The sequence below is a fragment of the Sorex fumeus genome, unplaced genomic scaffold (genome assembly GCF_029834395.1).
Source record: "Sorex fumeus unplaced genomic scaffold, SorFum_2.1 ptg000018l, whole genome shotgun sequence".
In the NCBI taxonomy this organism is placed as follows: Eukaryota; Metazoa; Chordata; class Mammalia; order Eulipotyphla; family Soricidae; genus Sorex; species Sorex fumeus.
In genome coordinates, this window is record NW_026606075.1 from 25,540,736 (window position 1) to 25,562,609 (window position 21,874).

The 21,874-nt window shown below is 42.4% G+C and overlaps 1 protein-coding gene across 1 annotated transcript in view; it reads right to left on the reverse strand.

Moving 5' to 3' along the window:
• Positions 1–14,138, reverse strand: part of SV2C (synaptic vesicle glycoprotein 2C) — a 171,882-nt gene extending 157,744 nt beyond the window's left edge. The window contains exon 1 of the mRNA XM_056112502.1: positions 13,533–14,138. Within this exon, the coding sequence (XP_055968477.1) occupies positions 13,533–14,112 (580 nt within the window). The 5' untranslated portion in view covers positions 14,113–14,138. The remainder of the gene's footprint in view (positions 1–13,532) is intronic.
• Positions 14,139–21,874: the final 7,736 nt, after the last annotated feature.

Sequence of the window (21,874 nt, forward strand, 5' to 3'; positions counted from 1 at the left end):
TTCTATTCTTCGTAAATGCAATTATAAATGGTCTTGGGGTGGCTTCCAAGCACACTCCAAGGTCCCGGGGGCCATTCCTGGGGAAATTCAACCCTCTGGGCTGGCAGTTCAGTGCAAGACCCAGTGTTTCTCAGACCCCACAGTGCTCTGGGGATTTCCAGGGCTACACCTGGCAATGCTTGGAAAATCATGTGGTACTAGGGATCCAGTGGTATGATCGAATCCTTGCACTATCTCCCCAGCCCCTAGGATTGTGGTTGTGATTTCTCTTCCTCTAACTCATATTTGTAGGTAGAAGAGCAACAGATTTGCGATTTTTGATTTTCTATCCTGCGGTTCATGGCACAGAGAGCAGCTGTATGTGTCAGGGAGAAGTTACTTACAGGGGAGGTAAATAACATTAAAAAAAAAAGTGGGAGCTTCCAGTGACAGAAGCATCATCACAGAGGCACCCCTCTTCCAGGGACACAGAAACATCACCAGCTCGGAGCAAATGGTTTCCCAAGTGGGAGAAGAGCTGGTTTCCAGCATCACCAGATGCATTTGCACATGTTACAACCTGCACAACTGCCCGTAGCAGTCCCACAGTTAAGAGCGGTGATGGAAAGTGCTTCCATTATTAGTCTCAGCAGTTTCTTAGGTGTCAAGTTATTTTTTTGTTTTCAATCCATCCCTTCGGAGAGCCCGGCAAGCTGCTGAGAGTATCTCCCTCACACCACAAAGCCTGGCAAGCTCCCCATGATGTATTCGATATGCCAAAAACAGTAACAACAAGTCTCACAATTTGTTGTGAGACATTACTGGTGCCCACTCGAGCAAATCGATGAACAATGGGAGGACAGTGCTACAGTGGTACAGTGCAATTTTTATTGCGGTACCGAGAATATTCGATATGCCAGACACAGTAACAACAAAGTCTCCAATGGAGACGTTACTGGGCCCGCTCGAGAAAATCGACGATCAACGGGAGGGCCTTTACCTTTACCTTTACTGTGGTTTACAATACCGTCAATGACTGTTTCATGTGTACATCATTTCAGTACCATGCCGGCCACCAGACTGCCCATTTCCCTAAACCCAGGTCCCCCAATCCCCTCTTATCCAAGCCCCCTGCCCTTGCTCACCTCTGTGGACCATCATCTCTCCAGTTCTGACACTCCTTAGGGTGTGTCTCTAAATCGCAAATATGAGAAAGCGTCCTATATTTATCCATTTTCTCTCAGCTGTCAAATTAGAGTGACTCTCTTCACACTCAGCTGTCAATTTTTTTCAGCTCATTTCAAGCTGATTTGACAGTGAAAATATTTAGTGGCAGAAATAAGCAGTACCCTAAAGCTTCAAAACATCTGCTTGTTATTGATATTCAAAGAAACAATGCATGCTTCATCACTGTAAAATACACATACCAATACTGATCATTTTAACACTGATGTGAAAATAACTTAAAGATCATTACATTCTATTTTAAGCAAATTCCTTAACTGGTTGAAGTCAATGCTTCCTCATTATGCTGTATTTTATTAGAGACTTATCAAATTCAAAACTGAAGGTAAGGATTATATCCAGGGGGCCAGAAGAGAGTACAGCAAGTAAAGGGCTTACCTTGCACATAACCAACCAGAGTTCAATCAACAGCATGCCTAAATGTCCCCCAAGCCCTGCCAGGTGTGATCTAAGAGTGCAAAACCAGAAATACGCCTTGAGTATCTCCAGGTGTGGTCCAAAACCAGGAAAAAAGGAAACATAATCTTTAAGGGTGCAGGGAGGAGAAAACAGACCACTCCAGCAGTGCTGAAGGACAACTCCCTGCATGGTGCTTGGGATCTCTCCTGACAGTCCTTGAGGGAACACGGGTTGCTGGGAACCAATGTAGGCCTCTTACATTGAGGTGGTAGCCTCAGTCACGCCAGTCACTGGGCACTCCAGACTCTTGTCTGACAATTTTAAAGGCCTATAAAAAATGTCTGAGTTTAAAGTAAAAACGCCTATTCACAAATGTATAGATTAGGATTTCTTGCTTGGGAAATTCATTAGATGAATCCCTCAAGATTAATGCAATCCACTTCCCTGTCTCTGAAACATTCTGAAGGAACTATGGGTTACATGAAAGCTCATGTTGTATGAGAATATTCAGAAATTAGATTTTCCACAAAAGGGAACAATAGTATCTTGATGTTTATAATCCAAACCCACAAGTATGTATGTATTTGTCTTTGTTTTGATCAGGTTGTAGAAAATTAATTTAGATTGGTTAATTCCTCCAAACTGAACACAACAATTTCTTTAGTGGTTTCAGAAAGAGTCCAAAACAAAAACATACATTAGGGCAGGCAAAGAGTACTCAGCAAGAATGTACTAGGACATCAGGATGTGAGACTTGGTTGCAGGAATTGGTTAAAATATGTGCTATAGAAACCACTGAGTGATCTGCAGGTGACAGAGGGCATTTAGAAATCCCACACTCCCACTTCCACAATGTTATCTATCCGCAAGTTTCTGTTCATTCTTCTCTTGTGAAAATGGACCAAGGGGTCTGTGAATGGAGGAGTCGTTTCAGGCTCTTCAGCGCACTGCACTTGGATCTCAGAAACTTGCATCTCTCAGGAGAATGAGAACGACAAGAAGAAATGAGACCCAAGAATATAACTGTGTGAATTATTGAGTCTTCTTGTTCACTTTGGCATTAATGAATCCAAATCACATTTTGCTGGTGTTGGTGGACAGGATGTCCTCTAGGAGCCAATAATGTTCTAATGCCAATTAGATCAAGGTGACAGCAGAGAGACTAAACAGAACCAGAGGATGCATGTACAATAGACACCCAAGCAGATGTATAGGTCAGAGAAGGGTTGGGTGGTACTCGGAGCTACCGATCCTGAAATCTGCAGCATTATATGCTGAGAGTACAAAGCTACAGGTCTTAAATTTTAGATCTGAACACCAGATGCTTAAAATCTTGCAACACCTGCATCACTCTTTTTATGAGATATGCTGAATTGGCCTGGTAGTTTAGGACAAAGGTCAGTCATAACCCAACACTAACTTTAACACAGAGTGACTTGTCTGCCGCTGCATGCCAATCGCAGGCCAGAGGCACACAAGAGTCAACAGGCCTGAAAAGGGGGGAAGGGTCTCAGAAATAATAAACTGGTTGCCCTTATAATTTTTTATAAAATCTAAATATTTTTATAGGAATAAAAATAGTAAAGGTAATTTGGTGAGATAAATTTAGTAATAAATTATTGAGCAAAAAAAACTGGGTGTTTTTTTTTTTTTAATTTTTTTTTCCCCCTTTATTTTATTTTATTTTTTTTAAAGTTGTAGATTTACAATTTTTTGTGCTTTGGTTTCAATTATACAATGATCAGATACCCATCCCTCCACCAGTGCCCATTTTCCACCACCATGGATAATATCCCTCCCACCCCCATCCCCCCATCCCCCCGTCTCTGTGGCAGGGCAATCCCCTGTGTTCTCTCTCTCCTTTTGGGTGTTGTGGTCTGCAAAAGAGGCATTGAGTGGCAAACATGTTCAGTCCATAGTCTACTTTTGACATGCATCTCCCCTCCTGGGAGGATCCTCCAAACATCCTTTATTTGGTGCTCCCTTCTCTATCTGAATAGCCCTTTCCTCTAGGATACCCGGCTGGCCTCTAAGTTATGGAGTAATCCTCCTGGTGCTGATCTCAGCTATTCTTGGGTATTAATCTCATACTTTGTTACTTTATATCCCCCAGATGAATGCAATCTTTCTATGTCTATCCCTCTCTTTCTGACTCATTTCGCTTAGCATGATACTTTCCATATTGTACCACTTGTATGTAAATTTCATGACTTCATCTTTTCTAAGAGCTACATAGTACTCCATTGTGTAGATGTACCAAAGTTTCTTTAACCAGTCATCTGTTCTTGGGCATTCAGGTTTCTTCCAGAAAAACTGGGTGTTTTTAAAAATAAGGAAGGTTAGAGATAGAGCAGCTAGAAACACTAATAACATTCTTCCTTTTGTTATTATCTAAAGGAATAAGTGAATATGTAAGGCATGGAAAAAAAGGAGGAGAGACAGAGAAATTCAGTAAGGCCCAAGAAATTTTACCATCCAGGAAAACAACAGAAAGAGAGGCAATAGACAGACATACTTAAGACCCACCAGAGATTCTTTTTGCTATCAAATTTCTAGAGTCTAAAAGTAGTAGAAGTTAGAAAAATTTATTGAATGAAAATGCTAATTATTAATATACTAGTTATTAATACAGGAGTGCCAAGAATCTGACTAGATACAGTGAACACCAAAGTATTGAATAAAATGAAAATCACTATTCATTTCTAGTTAAATGTATACCTATGCAATTCAAAATAATAGTGCTTACAAATAAAACCCTATATTTATTCTAGAATTATTCAGAATTTGTTTTTGTTTTGGGACCACACTCAGCAGTGTTCAGGTTTTATTCATGGCTCTGTACTCAGGAATTACTCCTGGCAAGCTCAGGGAACCATATGGGGTGCTAGGGACCAAACCCAGGTTGACTGCATGCAAGCCAAATGCCCTACCTGCTGTACTATTACTCTGGCCCAACTAAGAAATATTTTTAAAACTTTCAAGAGCTTCTAAAATAAAAAGATATCAAGTAAAAGTCCATATATATGTATACACACATATACATACACACAATACATATATATATATTCTCCATTGCTCTGATTTTCTTGGTCTATTTTTGTTTTTGCCTAATATGCCAATCAATTCTAGCCAATGTTGTGGATACGTGGATATTTTAAAGACATTAAGGAGTACAACAGATGGAATATTTCTCTGGAGAACCCCATCAATCAGGCCTTCCCCGTGCTGGCTACACCAGGATTCCCAGCCCTTGCTTGGACTTGATCCCTGTCTTCCACAGTCAATGTGTAAACACACTGAAGACAGAGCCATGGCTCCGAAGTCAACTCCCAACAGTCAACCCCACAAACACACGTTATAAAATCCAGAGTGACTATCAGCTAGTTTAAATGGAAAACAGGATTGTGAGAAGACCAGCATTCTCTGGCAGAAATATTCTTGATCGGTGGGGGGAGAGGGACAGGGTAATAGTAAAGCAGGTAAGATGCTTGCCTTGCATATCTTGCACATGACTGATGCAAATTCAATCTCCAGCACTGTATAAGAGCTCCTGAACCCTGCCAGGAGTGATCCCTGAGCACTGCCAGGTGTAGCCTCCCAAAAAACAAACAAAAATTTCCTGACAGACAAAAGGAAGTCTGATTTGAAATATCCAGGTTGCACTGGTACATGGAAACAGGAAAGATCTTTGATACAGGTTTCACGTCTGTATGAATGAACTCCAGGCTGTGGGCTTTCCCAATGATTTTAATTAATATGACCCCAGAAGCAGGTTAATACCCTTAGAACAGGAATGTTGATCCTAGGCACCATTTAAAAGGGGTATTATTTAAAAGGGCATTGCTAACATCTGTGCACATGACCTTTTTTTTTTTAATGACTCCCTCCATATCTGAAATCCCATTTGAAATGATATGGTCTTAGTTTAGGTATGTCCGTATCTACAATAAGGTCTGGCTGTGCTAATGATCTCAGAGACTCTCATTCATTCATTCATTCATTCAACAAATACTCTTAAGATCCCATTTATGCACCAAACTCTGGTCTGTGCAGGGGATATAAATATAGCAGTGAACAATAGGCAGAAAGCTATGGTCCCAAGGTGCTGACATTAATTTACATTCCCTTTATTTACTTACATTATCTAGTTTTGTTTTGTTTTTGCTTGTTTGGGGGTGCCATACCAGATGGGGCTCAGGGATCACTCCAGATTCTGTACTCAGGGATCACTTCTGGCTGAGTTCAGGGAACTAGATGTGGTGCCAGGCTTCAAACCCAGGTTGACCTTATGCAGCGCAAGTGCCTTACCCACTGTATTATCTCTTCGACCCCTGACTTACATTATCTTTATTTTAACTTCTGTTACTACACCTCTTTAAGATGACTTTACGCCATAGACTGGATTTTTTGGTTAACATCTGTGCTGCTATTAGTATGACCTGAATATACAAGATACTATGAACTATCTACTTGGGGCTGTGGAAAACGGAGAAAGAAATAGGACTTCAACAGGTCATTATTCTATCAGGGTTCATACCAAAATAGTAAATCACCAGACTACTGCTTTTGATAACAAGGTGGTATATTTTCACCAAAAATTATGAGTCTTGTTTGATCTTTATATCAGAAGTAGATATAATCAAGGTAATTTTAAATGGAAATATTCTGGAAAAGAACATGGGATTAAGAGATGAAATTTATGGGGCTGGAACGATAGCACAGTGGGTAGGGCATTTGCCTTGCATGTGGCCAACCCGGGTTTGATTCCCAGCATCCATATGGTCCCCTGAGCACCGTCAGAAGTAATTCCTGAGTGCAGAGCCAGGAGTAACACCTGTGCATTTCCAGGTGTGACCCAAAAAGCAAAAAAAAAAAAAAAAAAAAAAAAAAGAGATGGGCTATACCAATACTCTCCAGCAATACCCAAAATTAGGAACACACAAATCATCCAAGTTCTACTGGTCTCTGACCTTCACCTTTAATATGGCAGGGATTGCTAAGCCACTGAAGCTCTAAAAGCTGGAAAAATCATGATTTCCCTGATCACAGGAACCACCCATCAATCTCCCATTCAGAGACTCTTTTTTCATTTTTGGGGTCCTATTATCCTCTGTAGTAACACTGTGCTTTGCACAAGCAATTGTTCAATAGGACTTTGGCAATAGACAACTAATTGTCCTAAAGTGACTGCATTTATTCTTCAAAAGTGAACCTTATTGGATAATTAAATATTCCCTCAAACTTCTCCCCAGCCCAATTAAAAATGTTATATGCACACACAATGTTATGTATGACACGTACAGACATACACACATAGACACAGTGTGACCTTAGTTACTTTTTTGTTTGTTTTTGGGTCACAACCAGTGGGACTCAGGGCTTACTCCTGGCTCTGCACTCAGGGATCACTGATGGTGGGGCTTGGGAAACCACAGGGGTGTCGAGGATCAAACCCAGGCTGACTGGCTGTAATATGTCTTTGGACCTGCTCTTTTAGTTAGTTTCTAATAAGCCCAAAGGGAAGATGTTTCTTACATAATAAAAAATGAATTGGATCATATTTTTGTTCCTGGTGTTCCTTGAAGAAAATGATCTGATGCATCATAGCAAATGAGAAATTAGTTTGCCAATCTCGCTCCTCAAAATGCCACCAAGAGAGGGTCATGTGGCTCTCTTGCTTGCTTTTGATCTCACTGCTCTAACTTAGTGTGGTAATTATATTACAAAGCTATTATTCGATGAAATGAAAATGGCAAAACAATTTAAATGCTTGTCTAAAAAGAAGCCGTTAGAATACAATTATAAGTGAAATTACAATGGCAAAATAATTGAAATGCAAGCCTGGAAGGCACCGTTTTGAAACCATTAAAATGCTTCTGTTGGGGTCTCACAGCCTCTAGTGAAACCATACACAGCTGGGGAGACAGTGGTAATTTGCTAAGGCAGGCCACATTTACAGAGAGGTGAACATTAGCATCCTGCAATTGTTCCACACCATTCTCTACACTTCCGAGTGCCACCTGAGGTGCATGACGTCATGAGAGTTTATGGGTTCATAGGACAGAGTTATCACAGAATCCTACATAAAACTGTGCTTCCATTCCAGCACCAAGAAGGTAAAGGTGCAGGGGAAGATCAGCCAAGTCTTTTCTAGATATTTCTACCATTAAAAAAAAACTCACATGAATAAAGACTTGGGTTGTAACATAGATATCTTATTGTGTGAATATATTTTTAAGCATCTATCCTCATAATACATTCTGCTGATACACTTTTATAGCAAAATCTTGATAAATATTTGTATACCCAGGCTTAGAGTGGGTCTACTTGCTCACCAAAGAAAAGGAAAAATAAATATGCTGAAAGGAGTGATATAACAAATAACCAAGGATCTTCCTACAAATCATGATCTGCATTTTGGGGGGGTTCAATACTCAAATGGATCCACCAGCCAAAATATGACAACTCAACCCCATTCTCATTCTCCTGTCTTCTTTTTTTTTGCTTTTTGGGTCACACCCGGCAATGCACAGGGGTTACTCCTGGCTTTGCACTCAGGAATTACTCCTGGCAGTGCTCAAGTGACCATATGGGATGCTGGGAATCAAACCCGGGTCAACCGCATGCAAAGCAAATGCCCTATCCGCCGTACTATCGCTCCTGCCCCTCCTCCGTCTTCTTTCATGAATTCATTTCTTTTGGCTTTAAGAAAGCAAATACTAGACGTGGATCAGAGAAAAGAGATAAGTGTTAAAGAAGTTAAGATGTCGCTCATTTTCTCATTGGTGATTCTCTCTGTTGGTCACAGAGTAAGATAAAAACTATAATTTAAATTTTTTTTTATTGTGCTCAGAAAAAGTTCTCAGCACCAATGGTTATAGCCTTACTTTAAAAATTTAGTGGGCATACTGGTGCTGGCACGGATGTGGCAAGAAAGGGACACTCCTTCACTGTTGGTGGGAATGCCGACTGGTTCGGCCTTTTTGGAAAACAGTATGGACGATTCTCAAAAAATTAGAAATTGAGCTCCCATTTGATCCAGCAATACCACTCCTGGGAATACATCCCAGAGAGGCAAAAAAAGTATAGTTGAAGTGACATCTGCAATTGTCTGTTTATTGCAGCACTCTTTACAATAGCCAGAATCTGGAAAAAACCTGAGTGCCCGAGAACAGATGACTGGTTAAAGAAACTTTGGTACATCTGCAATTGTCTGTTTATTGCAGCACTCTTTACAATAGCCAGAATCTGGAAAAAACCTGAGTGCCCAAGAACAGATGATTGATTAAAGAAACTTTGGTACATTTACACAATGGAGTACTATGTAGCTCTTAGAAAAGACGAAGTCGTGAAATTTACATACAAGTGGTACAATATGGAAAGTATCATGTTAAGCGAAATGACTCAGAAAGAAAGGGATAGACATAGAAAGATTGCATTCATCTGGGGAACATAAAGTAACAAAATAGGAGACTAACACCCAAGAATGGCTGAGATTAGTACCAGGAATTCTACTCCATGGCTTGGAGACCAATCACACATGCTAGGGGAAAAGGGAGCTCAGATAGAGAAGGGAGCACCAAATAAAGGTGTTGGGAGGATCCTCCCAGGATGGGAGAAACATGCTGAAAGTAGACTATAGACCAAACATGATTGTCACCCATTGCCTCTTTTGCAAACCACAACACCCAATAAGAGAGAGAGAACAGAGAACAAAAGGGAATTCCCTGCCACAGAGGCAGGGTGGGATGGGGAGAATGGGGGGTGGGAGGGATACTGGGATCCGTGGTGGTGGGAAATGGACACTGGTGGAGAGATGGGTATTTGATCATTGTATAATTGAAATCCAAGCACAAAAATTTGTAAGTCTACAACTGTACCTCATGATGTCTCACTAATAAAAAAAATTTTAAAAAATTTAGTGGGCTTGAAAAATAAAAAGAAAGAAAAAAAGTTAGTAGGTTTGGGGCGAGAGCGATAATACAGTGGGTAGGGTGTTTGCCTTGCATGTGGCTGGCCAATGTTTAATCTTAATCATCCCATATGGTCCTCTGGGCATCATCAGGAGTAATTCCTGAGCACAGAGACAGGAGAACCCTCTGAGCATCGCCAGGTGTGACTCAAAAGCCCAGAAAAAAAGGGCTTCCACAAAAAGAGTTATGTACTTTTGACCTTTTAAGCATGTTTTAAAAGATTCCATTCGGGTTGAAAGATGCCTGCTGAAAGTAGACTATAGATTGAACACAATGGTCGCCCAATATCTCTATTGAAAACCACAACACCCAGAAGGAGAGAGAATAAAAGGGAATGCCCTGCCACTGAGGCCGGGTGGGGTGGTGGGAAGGATGCTGGGAACATTGGTCGTGAGAATGGGCACTGGTGGAGGGATGGGTAAACATTGCATGACTGTAATGCACACACAAAAGTTCATAAGTTTGTAACTGTACCCAATGGTGATTCACTAATAAAAAAAGTGAATCTAATTTAAAGAGACTATCAAGCAAAAATAAAGAAGCAAGAAAAGGGATGCACAGTCGTTTCAGGCAGGAATAATATTATCGTGAAGTGATCCGAAATAAACAAGTGCATGAGTGTACAAGTAATTAATCTGAAATAAAATATCACATTTATGTACTATAAAAAAAAGATCCCTTGAAAACAGGGGTAACAAGTGTTCTTTCCTTTTGTTTGGTTTCAGTATTGGGTCAGACCTGGCATTCAGTCTAGGTGGCTTATGGTGGTGGTCAGGGGAACATGCAGAGCTGGGGATGGAACCCAAGCCGCCAGCAGAAAAGGATGTGCTAAGCCCACTGAACTCTCTTTGGACCCGTATTCTCTCTTTCACAGACTCTGACACATATAAAGATTTAATAAGCATAAAAATGTGCTCTTGGGTAAGCTTTGTTTGAAAGTCCTCATATCACGTGTTTAAGGTGAATGCCTAGATATGCGGGAACACGTGACTGAGATCTCCACGCCCACTTGGATTGGGACTGGGCCTCCTCCCGCCAGGTCCCCAGTTTTTCAGTAGCTTGGCAGTCACATCCACAAACTGCCCCCAGCGCCATGTAATCTCATCAACAACCAAGACCCAGAGACTATAAACTAAAGCTCCCAGAATAGAGCACAGCAGAATTTCCTGGACATTATATTTATTCTATCTATAGCAAGCAATACAAAAGAAATCATCCAGCATTGCCTTTTGGGCAGATTTGAGTGGTGGTGAGACTGGTGTTGAAATATCGAATGTAACCAAAGTAGAGAGAGAGTATGGACAGGGGAAGGGTTGGAATGAGGGAGGGGGGAATACTGGGGATTTTGGTGGTGGAAAATTTGCACTGGTGAAGGGAAGGGTGTTTGATGATTGTACGACCGAAGCTCAAACATGAAAGCTTTGTAACTGTATCTCACAGTGAGTCAATAAAAAGAGGGGGGCGTAATAATAAAATAATAAAATAAAATTAACATTCTGAATAAAAAAGTAATTTGGAGTTCATGCCCAATTAAGTCAGCATTACCAATGCCTGAATAAATAGCAGTACTCTTACATTATAAAAAGTAAAAAATAAAGTGAATGCCTAAATTGTTAAGAGTTTTCCTCTGCAATGGAAAGATGGGTTTCTCTACCATCTTAATTTCCCTGCACAGGAGAATAAGTGGGAGTGTAACTACAGCTTTGTGACAATATGAACCTTGAGTGCATGGTAACTTTAAACTCAAATCAGTTAAAAAAAATCAATGTATGATATTTTTAGGGAGGTTTCTAAATTTTAGCAGACAGATTTAATAGTATCTGAAATTGATTTTTAACTCCTATGAAAAAACAGTTCTTCTAGTTTAGTCACAAAGGTATAAACTGGGAAAAAAGAAAAGTTACCAGAGACTACTCTCTGAATAAAACTAAATGAAAAATACACACAGAAGAAGTTAAAAATAGCAGGGCCTAACAAGTATTTAAACCTTGGTATGATATGTATGAAAAATAGAATTTGAAATGATGCTTCTCTAAGGGATATAAAATTAACCTGTGCTTTTAGAATAGTGTCAAGTAAGTTTCATATAAAAGCTTTATTAAATTTTAAGGATCTATCTTTGGAAGTTAACAAAGAAAATACAATTAAATACTTAAAATAGTATAAGTTAAAATAGATTGCTGTACCAAATAGACACTGTACCAACAAGGACATGAAAAAAAAAGTTCATTTTTCATCTATCATCAGGCATATGCAAATTAAAATAATAAAAGTATCACCTCACACTTGTAGAAATATAAATAGCTAAAGCAAACAAACTGGCTAAGAAAATTATAACAAAACTAATCTCTAGAGTCAATGAGAACTATCATGGTTTACTAAAGAAAAATGGAAAGAGTTGGGGCAATTTTAGTGATGAGAGGCTATGGGAACTTTGGTGGCAAGTTGTAATGAATCCTTTATACTAGAGAGAATAGATTATAGCCCTCAAATTCTAGCTGATGAGAAGTCAGTTTAGAAAGACTTTCAAAGAGAAAGGGGACCTGCAACAAGTGCGAGCTGAGACGTGGAGGAAAAGGAACCCTTGTTTACCCCTGCTGGGAATGTAGTTGTTCCAGCCTATTGAAAATAGTATGGCGATTTCTCATGAAAAAATAAAAACAGGATTACGTATGGAATCCAAAAATTCCATTTCTAGGTACCCAGTCAAACACAAGAAAAGAGATCTAGGCACACCTAGATTCACTGCAGCACTATTTACAGTAGCCAAGGTTTGGCAAGTGTCTGATGACAATGAGTGAAGGAAGACGTGCTATCTATATACACACTGGACACTACTCAGCTGGGCGAAAAGACAAAACCGGGCTTTTGCTACAGCAAGGACTGGGTTGGAGGGATGTGCTAAGCTAATTAAGTCAGAAGTGAAAACTTAAGTACAAATCACCTCACTCATGTGTCATGAATAAAAAAATAAAGTAAAGGAAGTGACAATGTCTAATGGAACAAACTCTTAGACTGACCACAGAACTGAGGTGACAAAGGGGAGAGAAGTGGAATGAAAGGTTCTAACAGACTGTAGAGGATGGATACGTGCAATTTGACAGTCAGTGAGCAGAGTGACACTGGACCCCTAAAATATACTATCATTTACACTGTTAAAAACCAACATTACTACAATAAAAATAAAAATTAAAAAAAAAAGTTTTGTGGAGCTGGAGTGATAGCACAGTGGGTAGGGCATTTACCTTGCACGCGGCCAACCCTGGTTCGATTCCCAGTATCCCATATGGTCCCCCAAACACCACCAGGTGTTAACTCCTGACTGTATGAGCCAGGAGTAACCCCTGTGCATTGCTGGGTGTGACCCCCCCCAAAAAAACCCATGTTTTGTTTACTAGGTTGCTTTGGGGCTGGGAGATAGTAGAGTGGTCAGGGTATATGTCTAGAGTGCCCTGACCCAGGTTGATTCGTGGCACTATATGGTTTCCCACACACCACGGGGTGTGGCTCTGAAGGCCCAGCACTCTGGGGTGGTCCGGGTATTCTCTGTACCACAGGGCCCAGCAGTGCTACGAACTTGGACCCTTGCGCTGAACCCAAGCTCTGGGTGGTGGAGCACTGCAGATGGGGGCCCTGAATTTCCTGAGCACCATTTGGGAGACCTCTCCCAATATACATATATTGCTTTAATGTACTTTTATGTGTATAAAAATAAGTTTGATGGACAGAAAAGTAAATGAATAGATGATAAAATCAGTAAATGTGAACCAGAGTCTAGGTAGTGAATACGTAGGAACATCCTGACCTACAATAGTTTTTCTCATAACATTGTTGGGGGAAATGAAGCAGTTAGAAGAAAAGCATTTATTCCATTTGTTTACTGTACCGTGCAAATGAAGCAGTTGCAGAACATGCCTCCCTGCCCAGGGCACTTACCAAGCCATCCAGAGCCAGAATTGGGTATGCACAGGTCTGTCTCAGCGCTGGGCAACACGAAGCCCACGACAAACACCTCTACGCCATCTGCCATGAGCGCCATGCCCAGGACGAAGAAAAGGGCCCACTGGAAGCGACCGTGGCCACACTCCTGGATGATGAGCTCATACTGCTGGGCGAGCTCCTCCTCATCAGCTCTCCTCTCCGACTCCAGGTCCCGGCGGTCCTTGAACTTCTCATTCTTGGGCTGCTCCACCATCACAGTGCCATCTTTGCCCTGGTTCATACTGGGGATACCCTGGTACTCGCCCTCATAGATCTCATCATCCTCATCGTGACCCTCGGTGGCTTCGCTGGAGCCTTCTTCGTCGTGAGCCTCCCCGTCGTAGGTTTCTCCAGGAGGGTAATAGTCATCATCATCTTCTTCGTCTTGGAACCGGCTATAGGACCTCTGAGTATATTCATCCTGGGCCCGGTCCACGGCTTTGTTCACCTTCTTGACTGTTTGTTTCTTCACCTCTCGGGCAATGTCCTTGGCACCCTTCATCAGGGAAGTCCTGTCCTTGTAAGAGTCTTCCATCTTCCCTCTGCAGATGACTGACAAGAAGACAGCTTATTCAGTGGGTCAGCTCTCACAGCATCATCTGCGTTGGCTTCAAAACAGAACTAGAAGAGAAGAAAGACCACCAGAGAATTATTGTTTTGGTCCATGTTTTCACCATCTATCTCTTGGTCTTTTCCCGTTGCCCTCGCATACCAAGACACTAAGTTAGCTTCTCCATTCTCCAAACTCAATGCACACCCACGGCTGCCAGATCTCTGAGCATGTGATCGACTGGAGAGAATTTAGGATTGTTACTGTTATTTCTCTTGTTTTTACTTACTGTTATTCTTATTCTGAAACTTTCTGTAGACTGTAAGAGAATAAAATGGAGTTTTCTAACACAACTTATTTATTTATTGGAGGCCACACCCAGCGCTGTTCAGGGCTTCCTCCTGACTGGATGCTAAAGAATCAATCCCAGGGCTGGGGGAGCATATGGCGTACCAGTGATTGAACCTGGATCAGCTGTATGCAAGGCAAGCAAGGGCCTTACTTGCTCTACTATCTTTCCGGCCTCATCTAATGTCTTTAAAAGTACCCGTTTTAAGTGGCACAGGAAGCAAGACACTTGCTTGTAAGCACTGAACCCAGTTCTGTTCCTGGCAACACATGATTGCCCGAGCACCACCAATAGTGAGCCTTGAGCACAGAGCCAGAAATAGCCCCTGAGCATTGCCAGGCATGGCTCCAAAACTCATAAACACAAAACTGTTCTTAAATCATAGAAGTATCTGTAACATATTTCACAGTGCTATAATGAAAGACGGTGTCTTTGATTAAGGAAAATAATATTTTTCACAAATATATTCATACATGTCTAAAGCAAAACAAGAACATTAGAAGTATCTGCTCTAACATTATTTCCTCACGTTTGGTGAGGGAGAAGACAGATGAGCAGCACACTTAGATAATGCTATCAAATTCCAGATCTAACTTTCTTTATACATAACTGTATATACCCCTTTCAGTGCATTTCTTTCCCATCATTTAGTAACTGATAACAGTGATTCACATGACACCCCAACTGACAAAAGGTATTTTTGTCTAGAAAAGTAGTCCTAGCTGTATAAACTGGGTAGGGTCTATTTCAAATGATATCACAGAAGCATTTGATAATCTTTGACTTGGGAAATATGGCTGGTCCAATGGAAATTTTTCAGAAATCTCTGTAGGTTACAGGCCAGGGAACCACTGGCAGTGTTCCCTTTTTTTCCCCTTTTCTCTCTCTCTTTTTAAATTTTTGTTCTTGTTTTTCTTGTTTTATTTTTGGTTCACACCCAGCAGTGCTCAGGGCTTATTCTTGGCTCTGTGCTCATGGATCTCAGCAGTGCTCAGACAACCATATATGTTGCCGTGATCAATCCTGGGCCGACCACTTGCAAGGCAAATACCCACCCACTGTACTATCACTCCAGCCCCTGCAGTGTCCCTTCTTAACCCCTCCATGAAGTACTCTAGCCACTGTCTCTGCTCTTCCTCTCTGCACACCAAGTCTTCCATACTCTCTCTGTCTCCATCTCTGTCTGTCTCTGTCTCCCTCTCATACACACATGCACACACACACCACATCCCCACTCACCATACACATCCTACACACCATCACTTACCCCCACACACCATATACAAAACACTCACCAAACACAGACCACACATATACACTCACTCACCACATACACCCCCCCACACACACACACCATCACCCCTACACTTACCATAAACACCACACAAATATTGGTCCACATCATACATACACCACACCTGACACTCAACATACATAGCACACAGATACACATTCACCATACACACCATATATACACACACACATATACACATTCTCCACACACATTCACACACTCCCACCTTGCCCCTTCCCCACCTAGGGATCTAAGAGTCTACAGCCTCCACTGGCCTGTCTCTGATTTTCTTTTACTTTGAGAGAGCCTGTTCTGACTCATGACATCAGGTTGACAACGGGATGACTCATCTTTCACACATCCACTGAACTGCTTCATTTGGTGGCTCAAGTGAGCCAATGCCAGGCTGCTCTTGTACCAGGTGACAGAAGGTCTTTCTTTTTTTTGGGGGGGGGGTACACCCAGCAATGCTCAGGGGCTACTCCTGGCTCTTCACTCAGGAATTACTCCTGATGGTGCTTGGGGGACATATGGGATGTTGGAGATCGAACCCAGGTCGGTCGTGTACAAGGCAAATGCCCTACCTGCTGGGCTATCGTTCCAGCCCCAGAAGGTCTTTCTATCCAGCACCAGCTTGCCTAGTCCAGCGGGCAGCACTCTAGACATGGATTTACATAGCGCTCTTTTGTTTTTTCCTTTCATATCCAAGGCACGTGGTACGTGGTTATTCCAAGCAAAGGAAGCTCAGTCCAACAACTCCACCAAACCCAATGAAGTGACTCACAAATAAACTCATAAATGGGAGCATAAATGGACCCAGTGCCATCAACACTGACCCTCTCACGATCGTCGCATACCCTGTGCTCTGGGAGATGGCAAGACACAATGAAACACACGACTATAAGGTCACCTGCCAACTGTCTTAAGACAGTATCTTGACTTCCGTACTTTTGGAGCTGACAGGCAGGAGAAGGGAAGCAGGGGCAGAGGTCATGCTGGAGCCCAGCTCTGAGTTGTCTTCCCACTAGGCCCTGGTCGTGCCTCTCACACTGTTCCCTGTGCTCTTTGCAAATGCAGCAGCCTCTTCCCCTCAGCCTGATGGCTTCCCCTCAGCTTGGTGGCTTCTTTTCTCCTATGCTTGGAAATTTAAAAAATCTTTCAAGTTTTCATGCCATTCCACCCACCCCCCAGCAATTTATGGTTTGTTTGTTTGTTTGTTTAAATCTGAGATCCCCTTGGAATATCCTGAGGGCAGCTGAAGGGGCATGGTGCTGACTGAGAAACTCTGATCTAAAGCACTTGCTTCTTTCTAGTGTACTGAAAGGAGGAGCATACTATATATACCCTCTCCCCCTCTAAATCCAGGTCCAATGGCAACAGAGGACAAGAGGGATCTACTACCCTACCAGCTGATGCCCACGTGTCATCCCTCATGCCCTGCCTTATCCTTGGGGCACGCTGGGCCACACAGCAGTCCTTTGGATGGAGGGGAGCATATGGGGGGGGGGGGGGTGGAAGACATTCCAGAGAGCTGTCCATACAGAAATGGTCCAGCAAGTCAGGGTGTCTTATTTGCCACAGAATTTGATCCTTTTCCCCTTCAGGACAAGTGAAGGTATGTGTACTGGCTGGGGAGGAAAAATCTCTAAAGTGTTTTTCTCCTGTTTGTCTCTTGTGGGAAGCAGAAGTGGAAATGCCTGCAGCAGAGTAAATACTCTCCAGGTGAGGGATAACACCTGACTTCCCAATGTAAACTTGGTCAAAATGTAGCCAAGTATACCAATATCCGCCCCTCTCGGAGAGCCCGGCAAGCTACCGAGAGTATTCGATATGCCAGACACAGTAACAATAAAGTCTCTAATGGAGACGTTACTGGGCCCGCTCGAGCATATCGACGATCAACGGGAGGGCCTTACCTTACCAAATATCCCAAAGACAAGCATATCAGGTTCCAAGCTCTTTGTTTTGGGGCTACATTTAGTAGTGCTCAGGGTTACTCCTGGGCTCTGTGCTCAGGAGAGACCCCTTAAAGTATATATCTGTGGTAGAAAGGATAAAACCAGAGTCAGCCTCATGCAAAGGAAGCATCTTAACCTTTGGACTATCTTGCTAGCCCAATCCTACTCATTTTGAATGAATGAAAAGTAATGCCACAAAAATGAGAGTTCATTAAAATAAAACAAAAGGGAAGTGAGTAGCAAAAAATTGCAGTAATTTCAGACTATTTTGAGGGGCACCACCCTACTTTACCCTATATCTTTAAATCACTTGATCACTTGACTTCCCGTTAATTATCGATTTGCTCGAGCTGGCGCCAGTAACGTCTTCATTTGTCCCTGTCACGTGCTAGTGTAGCCCAATGGCGTCTGTTCATTCTAGGAACACGAAGAGCCTCAAACCGATCGTTCAGGGTCTTAACGAAGAAGTCTGACCAACTTGTAGGTGGGCGGTCACGCAGTCTTTTGATGTCCCGTGGAATCCAGTTGGTAACGGCTCTAGTCCAGCAGTCGTCTCCAAATCTCATTACATGTCCAGCCCATCTGATTTTCGACACCTTGGCAAACAAAACAGCATCCCTGATTCTTGACCATCGATGGAGGTCGGAACTCCAGATTCTTTCTCTCATTTGAAACGTGATACTCCAAGCATAGCTCTTTCGATTCCTCTTTGGGAGACCTGAATATCTTTCTCATCCTGTTTTCATAGGGCCCAGGTCCCTGAGGCATATGTTAATGCAGGAAGAACAGTGGAATCAAAGAGATGTACCCATAGCCTGAGATTCTTTGTCCTCTTAGCTATTTCCTTGATGCTCTTGAAGGCGTTCCAAGCCACTCTCTTCCTCCGGCGCAACTCAGGTGCCAGATCACTCGTCTTGTTGACTTCTCGACCTAGGTACACATAACTGTTGCAGTCGGAGATGGTTGTTCCATTGAGAGCAAATGGAGCGTCAGGAACGAGGCTGTTTCTCATAAACATTGTCTTCGTGAGATTCAGCTGTAGTCTGACCTTTCCACACTCACGGTCGAAGTCGGCCAGCATTTGTGCAGCTTGGCTAATGTTTGATGTTATCAGAATGATGTCATCAGCGAAGTGGAGGTGTAGTTGCAGACTGTCTATCTTCACTCTCATTCCTTCCCATTCTAGTCGCTGCATGACATTCTTGAGGGTGGCACTAAAGAGTTTCAGTAAAATGGTATCACCCTGCTGAACCCCTCTCTTGATGTTGATGATCACTTCCTTGTAGAATGGTGAGATCCTGGTAGTGAATCCGTAATACAGCTCACAGAGGATCTTGATGTATTGGGCTTGAATGCCCTGACTGGCTAGGGCTTCAATGACGGCTTCTGTATCAACAGAATCAAAGGTCTTCTTGAAATCAATGAATGTTAGACAGAGCAGCATCTTGAACTCCCGACAAACCTCAATGAGCTTGGTTATGGTGTGGATATGGTCGATCATCCTGAATCCTTTGTGGAACCCGGCTTGCTTGCATGGTTGTCCTTCATCTAGTGTTCTACCAATCCTGTTCAGGATGACTCGAGTGAACAGCTTATAGATGACAGATAATAGGCAGATCGGGTGATAGTTGCCAATGTTTTGGATGTCTCCCTTCTTGTACAGTAGTACAGTCCTGCTGGTTTTCCATTGGCACGGAACCTTGCATTCAGACAGGTAGCGTGTGAAGAGCCGAGCCAGCGTAATGATGAGTACTGATGGCAGGTTCTTCAGGTGTTCAGATTTGACCTTGTCTGGGCCAGGTGCTGTTCATTTTTTTACTGACAAAATGGCGTGTCGGATTTCGGAAGGGAGAATGTTGGGAACGACATATCCATCCTGCGGAATTTGGTATGCGGGCAGGTGGACATGGCTATCTGAGTAGAAGTCATGGATAATCTTCTCCATTGCCCTTCTGGAAGATGTAATAGATCCATCAGGACATCAGAGGGCAGTCAGTCATCTTGGTCTTGTAGTTGGCGAAGGACAGATGGGCATTACGAATGCTTTGCCTGGCTTCTGCCGCATCTGCCAGCACTGGTGCTCTCTTTGAGGTCTTCCTTTATTGCATCTCTGCACTGCTTTGCGAGCTCGGACATTCACTTGTGATTGCCTGAGGCATGCGCCAAGCCACATTGGCAAATAAGCTCAAGAGTTTTCGAAGACCGGCATTATTTTTTTTGTGGCTATCTTTCTCTTGGTATTCCTCGCACAATCATGGAGGTGCTGAACCAGTCAATCATATTCCTCTTCAATGTTGTCAACGATGGGATCTTCCCATGTTGCAGCAATAGTGCCAAAGAGCTCCCAGTTGGTGGTCATTCTGGGAGTTCTCTTCTTAAACTTTGCAGCCCTTTCTCCCCGCTCCGTGAAGTAGAATTTTTCAGGAAGGAGACAGTGGTCTGATCCTGTTTGGAATTTTGGGACAACAGCGACATCCATCAGACAAAACCATTGATTGAATATGATGTGGTCAATTTCATTGTGGAACCATCCACCAGGAGACTCCCATGTCCAACATTTAGATTCTGCCTTCTGGAACTGTGAGTTACCATGGATGGTCTTGGTCGATATGATGAACTCAGACAGTCTCTCACCCTGTTTGTTCCATTTCTAGGCCATGGGTCCTGATGTGGAGTTCTTCTGCTGATCTTCTCAGTCCTATCTTGGCATTAAAATCACCTACAATGATCTTGTAGAAGGTTTGGTCTTCTTTATAGAACTTCTCCAGCTCCATGTAGAACTCCTCAATTTCTCCTTCATCATAATTGGATGTTGGTGCATAGACAACAAAAATAGAAACTGCCGGCAGTGAGCCACATCTATTTAAGTGTAATCATCCGATTCAGGTTGTTAGGCATTCGAATGAATCAATGCTCATGGCCAAGTTCGTGTTGACAAGGACACTGAAGCCTCCGACGCCTCTTTTATCGCATGTTCCGAGGAACAGTTCTTCTCCAGTGTCAAAAACAGCATGATGTGATTGATGCCTTCTTGTCTCAGTCAGACCAATGATGTCGTACTTGATCTTTCATGCTTGTACCATCAGGTCCTCGATGGATGCATCTGATGCCAGCGTACGAGCATTGAAAGTACAGACAATCATTTTTATCTTCTTCGTTTTGGCAGCCTAGTTCGGCCTTGAGATTTTATCAGCCTCTCCTTCCTCATCCTTCTCAATGCTGCCATATTGGTGACTCCTTCAGGGTCGGGGGAATGAGACCCATTGTAATTACTGGTTTTGGCATATCGAATACACAACGGATAGCTTGCCTGGCTCTGCCGTGTGGGTGGAATACTCTCGGTAGCTTGCCAGGCTCTCCGAGAGGGATAGAGGCTTTTGGGGCGGCCTCTAATCACACTTGAAGGTGTTCCCATGGTTCAAACCATATTTGAACCCTATCAAATATGGTGCGGCAATCCTGGAAAATGGGTATTAAGTGTGTTATAACGTGTGTAAATCTTGAAAAATTAGGTATAAACTCCCATTCTTCAAGGTGCAGTTCAATAGGACCTTTTCACTGGTTTCTAAACACACCCATCCCAGTTTAGCAGTTTCCTCTGGCATTCAATCACTACTTCCATGATGTTATCCACTAAGTCAATAGTCTTCCCTCAGGAGCCTAGTAATTTCAAACAGCATATAGTACGGTACCAAGCAGAGTTATTAAATAAGGTCACAGAATCATAAGGACATCTATTCCCCTTTCCTTGTGAGAGAGCTGTCTGGATCAGCATTTTCCCAAAGTGCAATTTTCAATATGGAAATTAGGTTTCTTGAGAAGATAAAGATCCACAACCAAAGAAATGGCCATTATAAAAACAAGAACCTTGTCTGACTGTGTCACCACTCTCCCATTTCTGAAACTTAAAATTGCAGGAAGTCCCCACTTTCAACCGAACCCCAGTGAATTGTCCTCCTTATCCACTCAATGAAAAACTAAGATTAACACCATTACCTTAAAATTCCAATGCCTCTATTATAAATATAATAAAACTCTCAAATTAGAATTAATTGAGAGAAGAAGGATCAAAGGCAGAAAGTCTACATTAAAATATTATTTCTAAGATGGAATACAGTATTTCTTTCCTGTCTAACAAAAACTTAA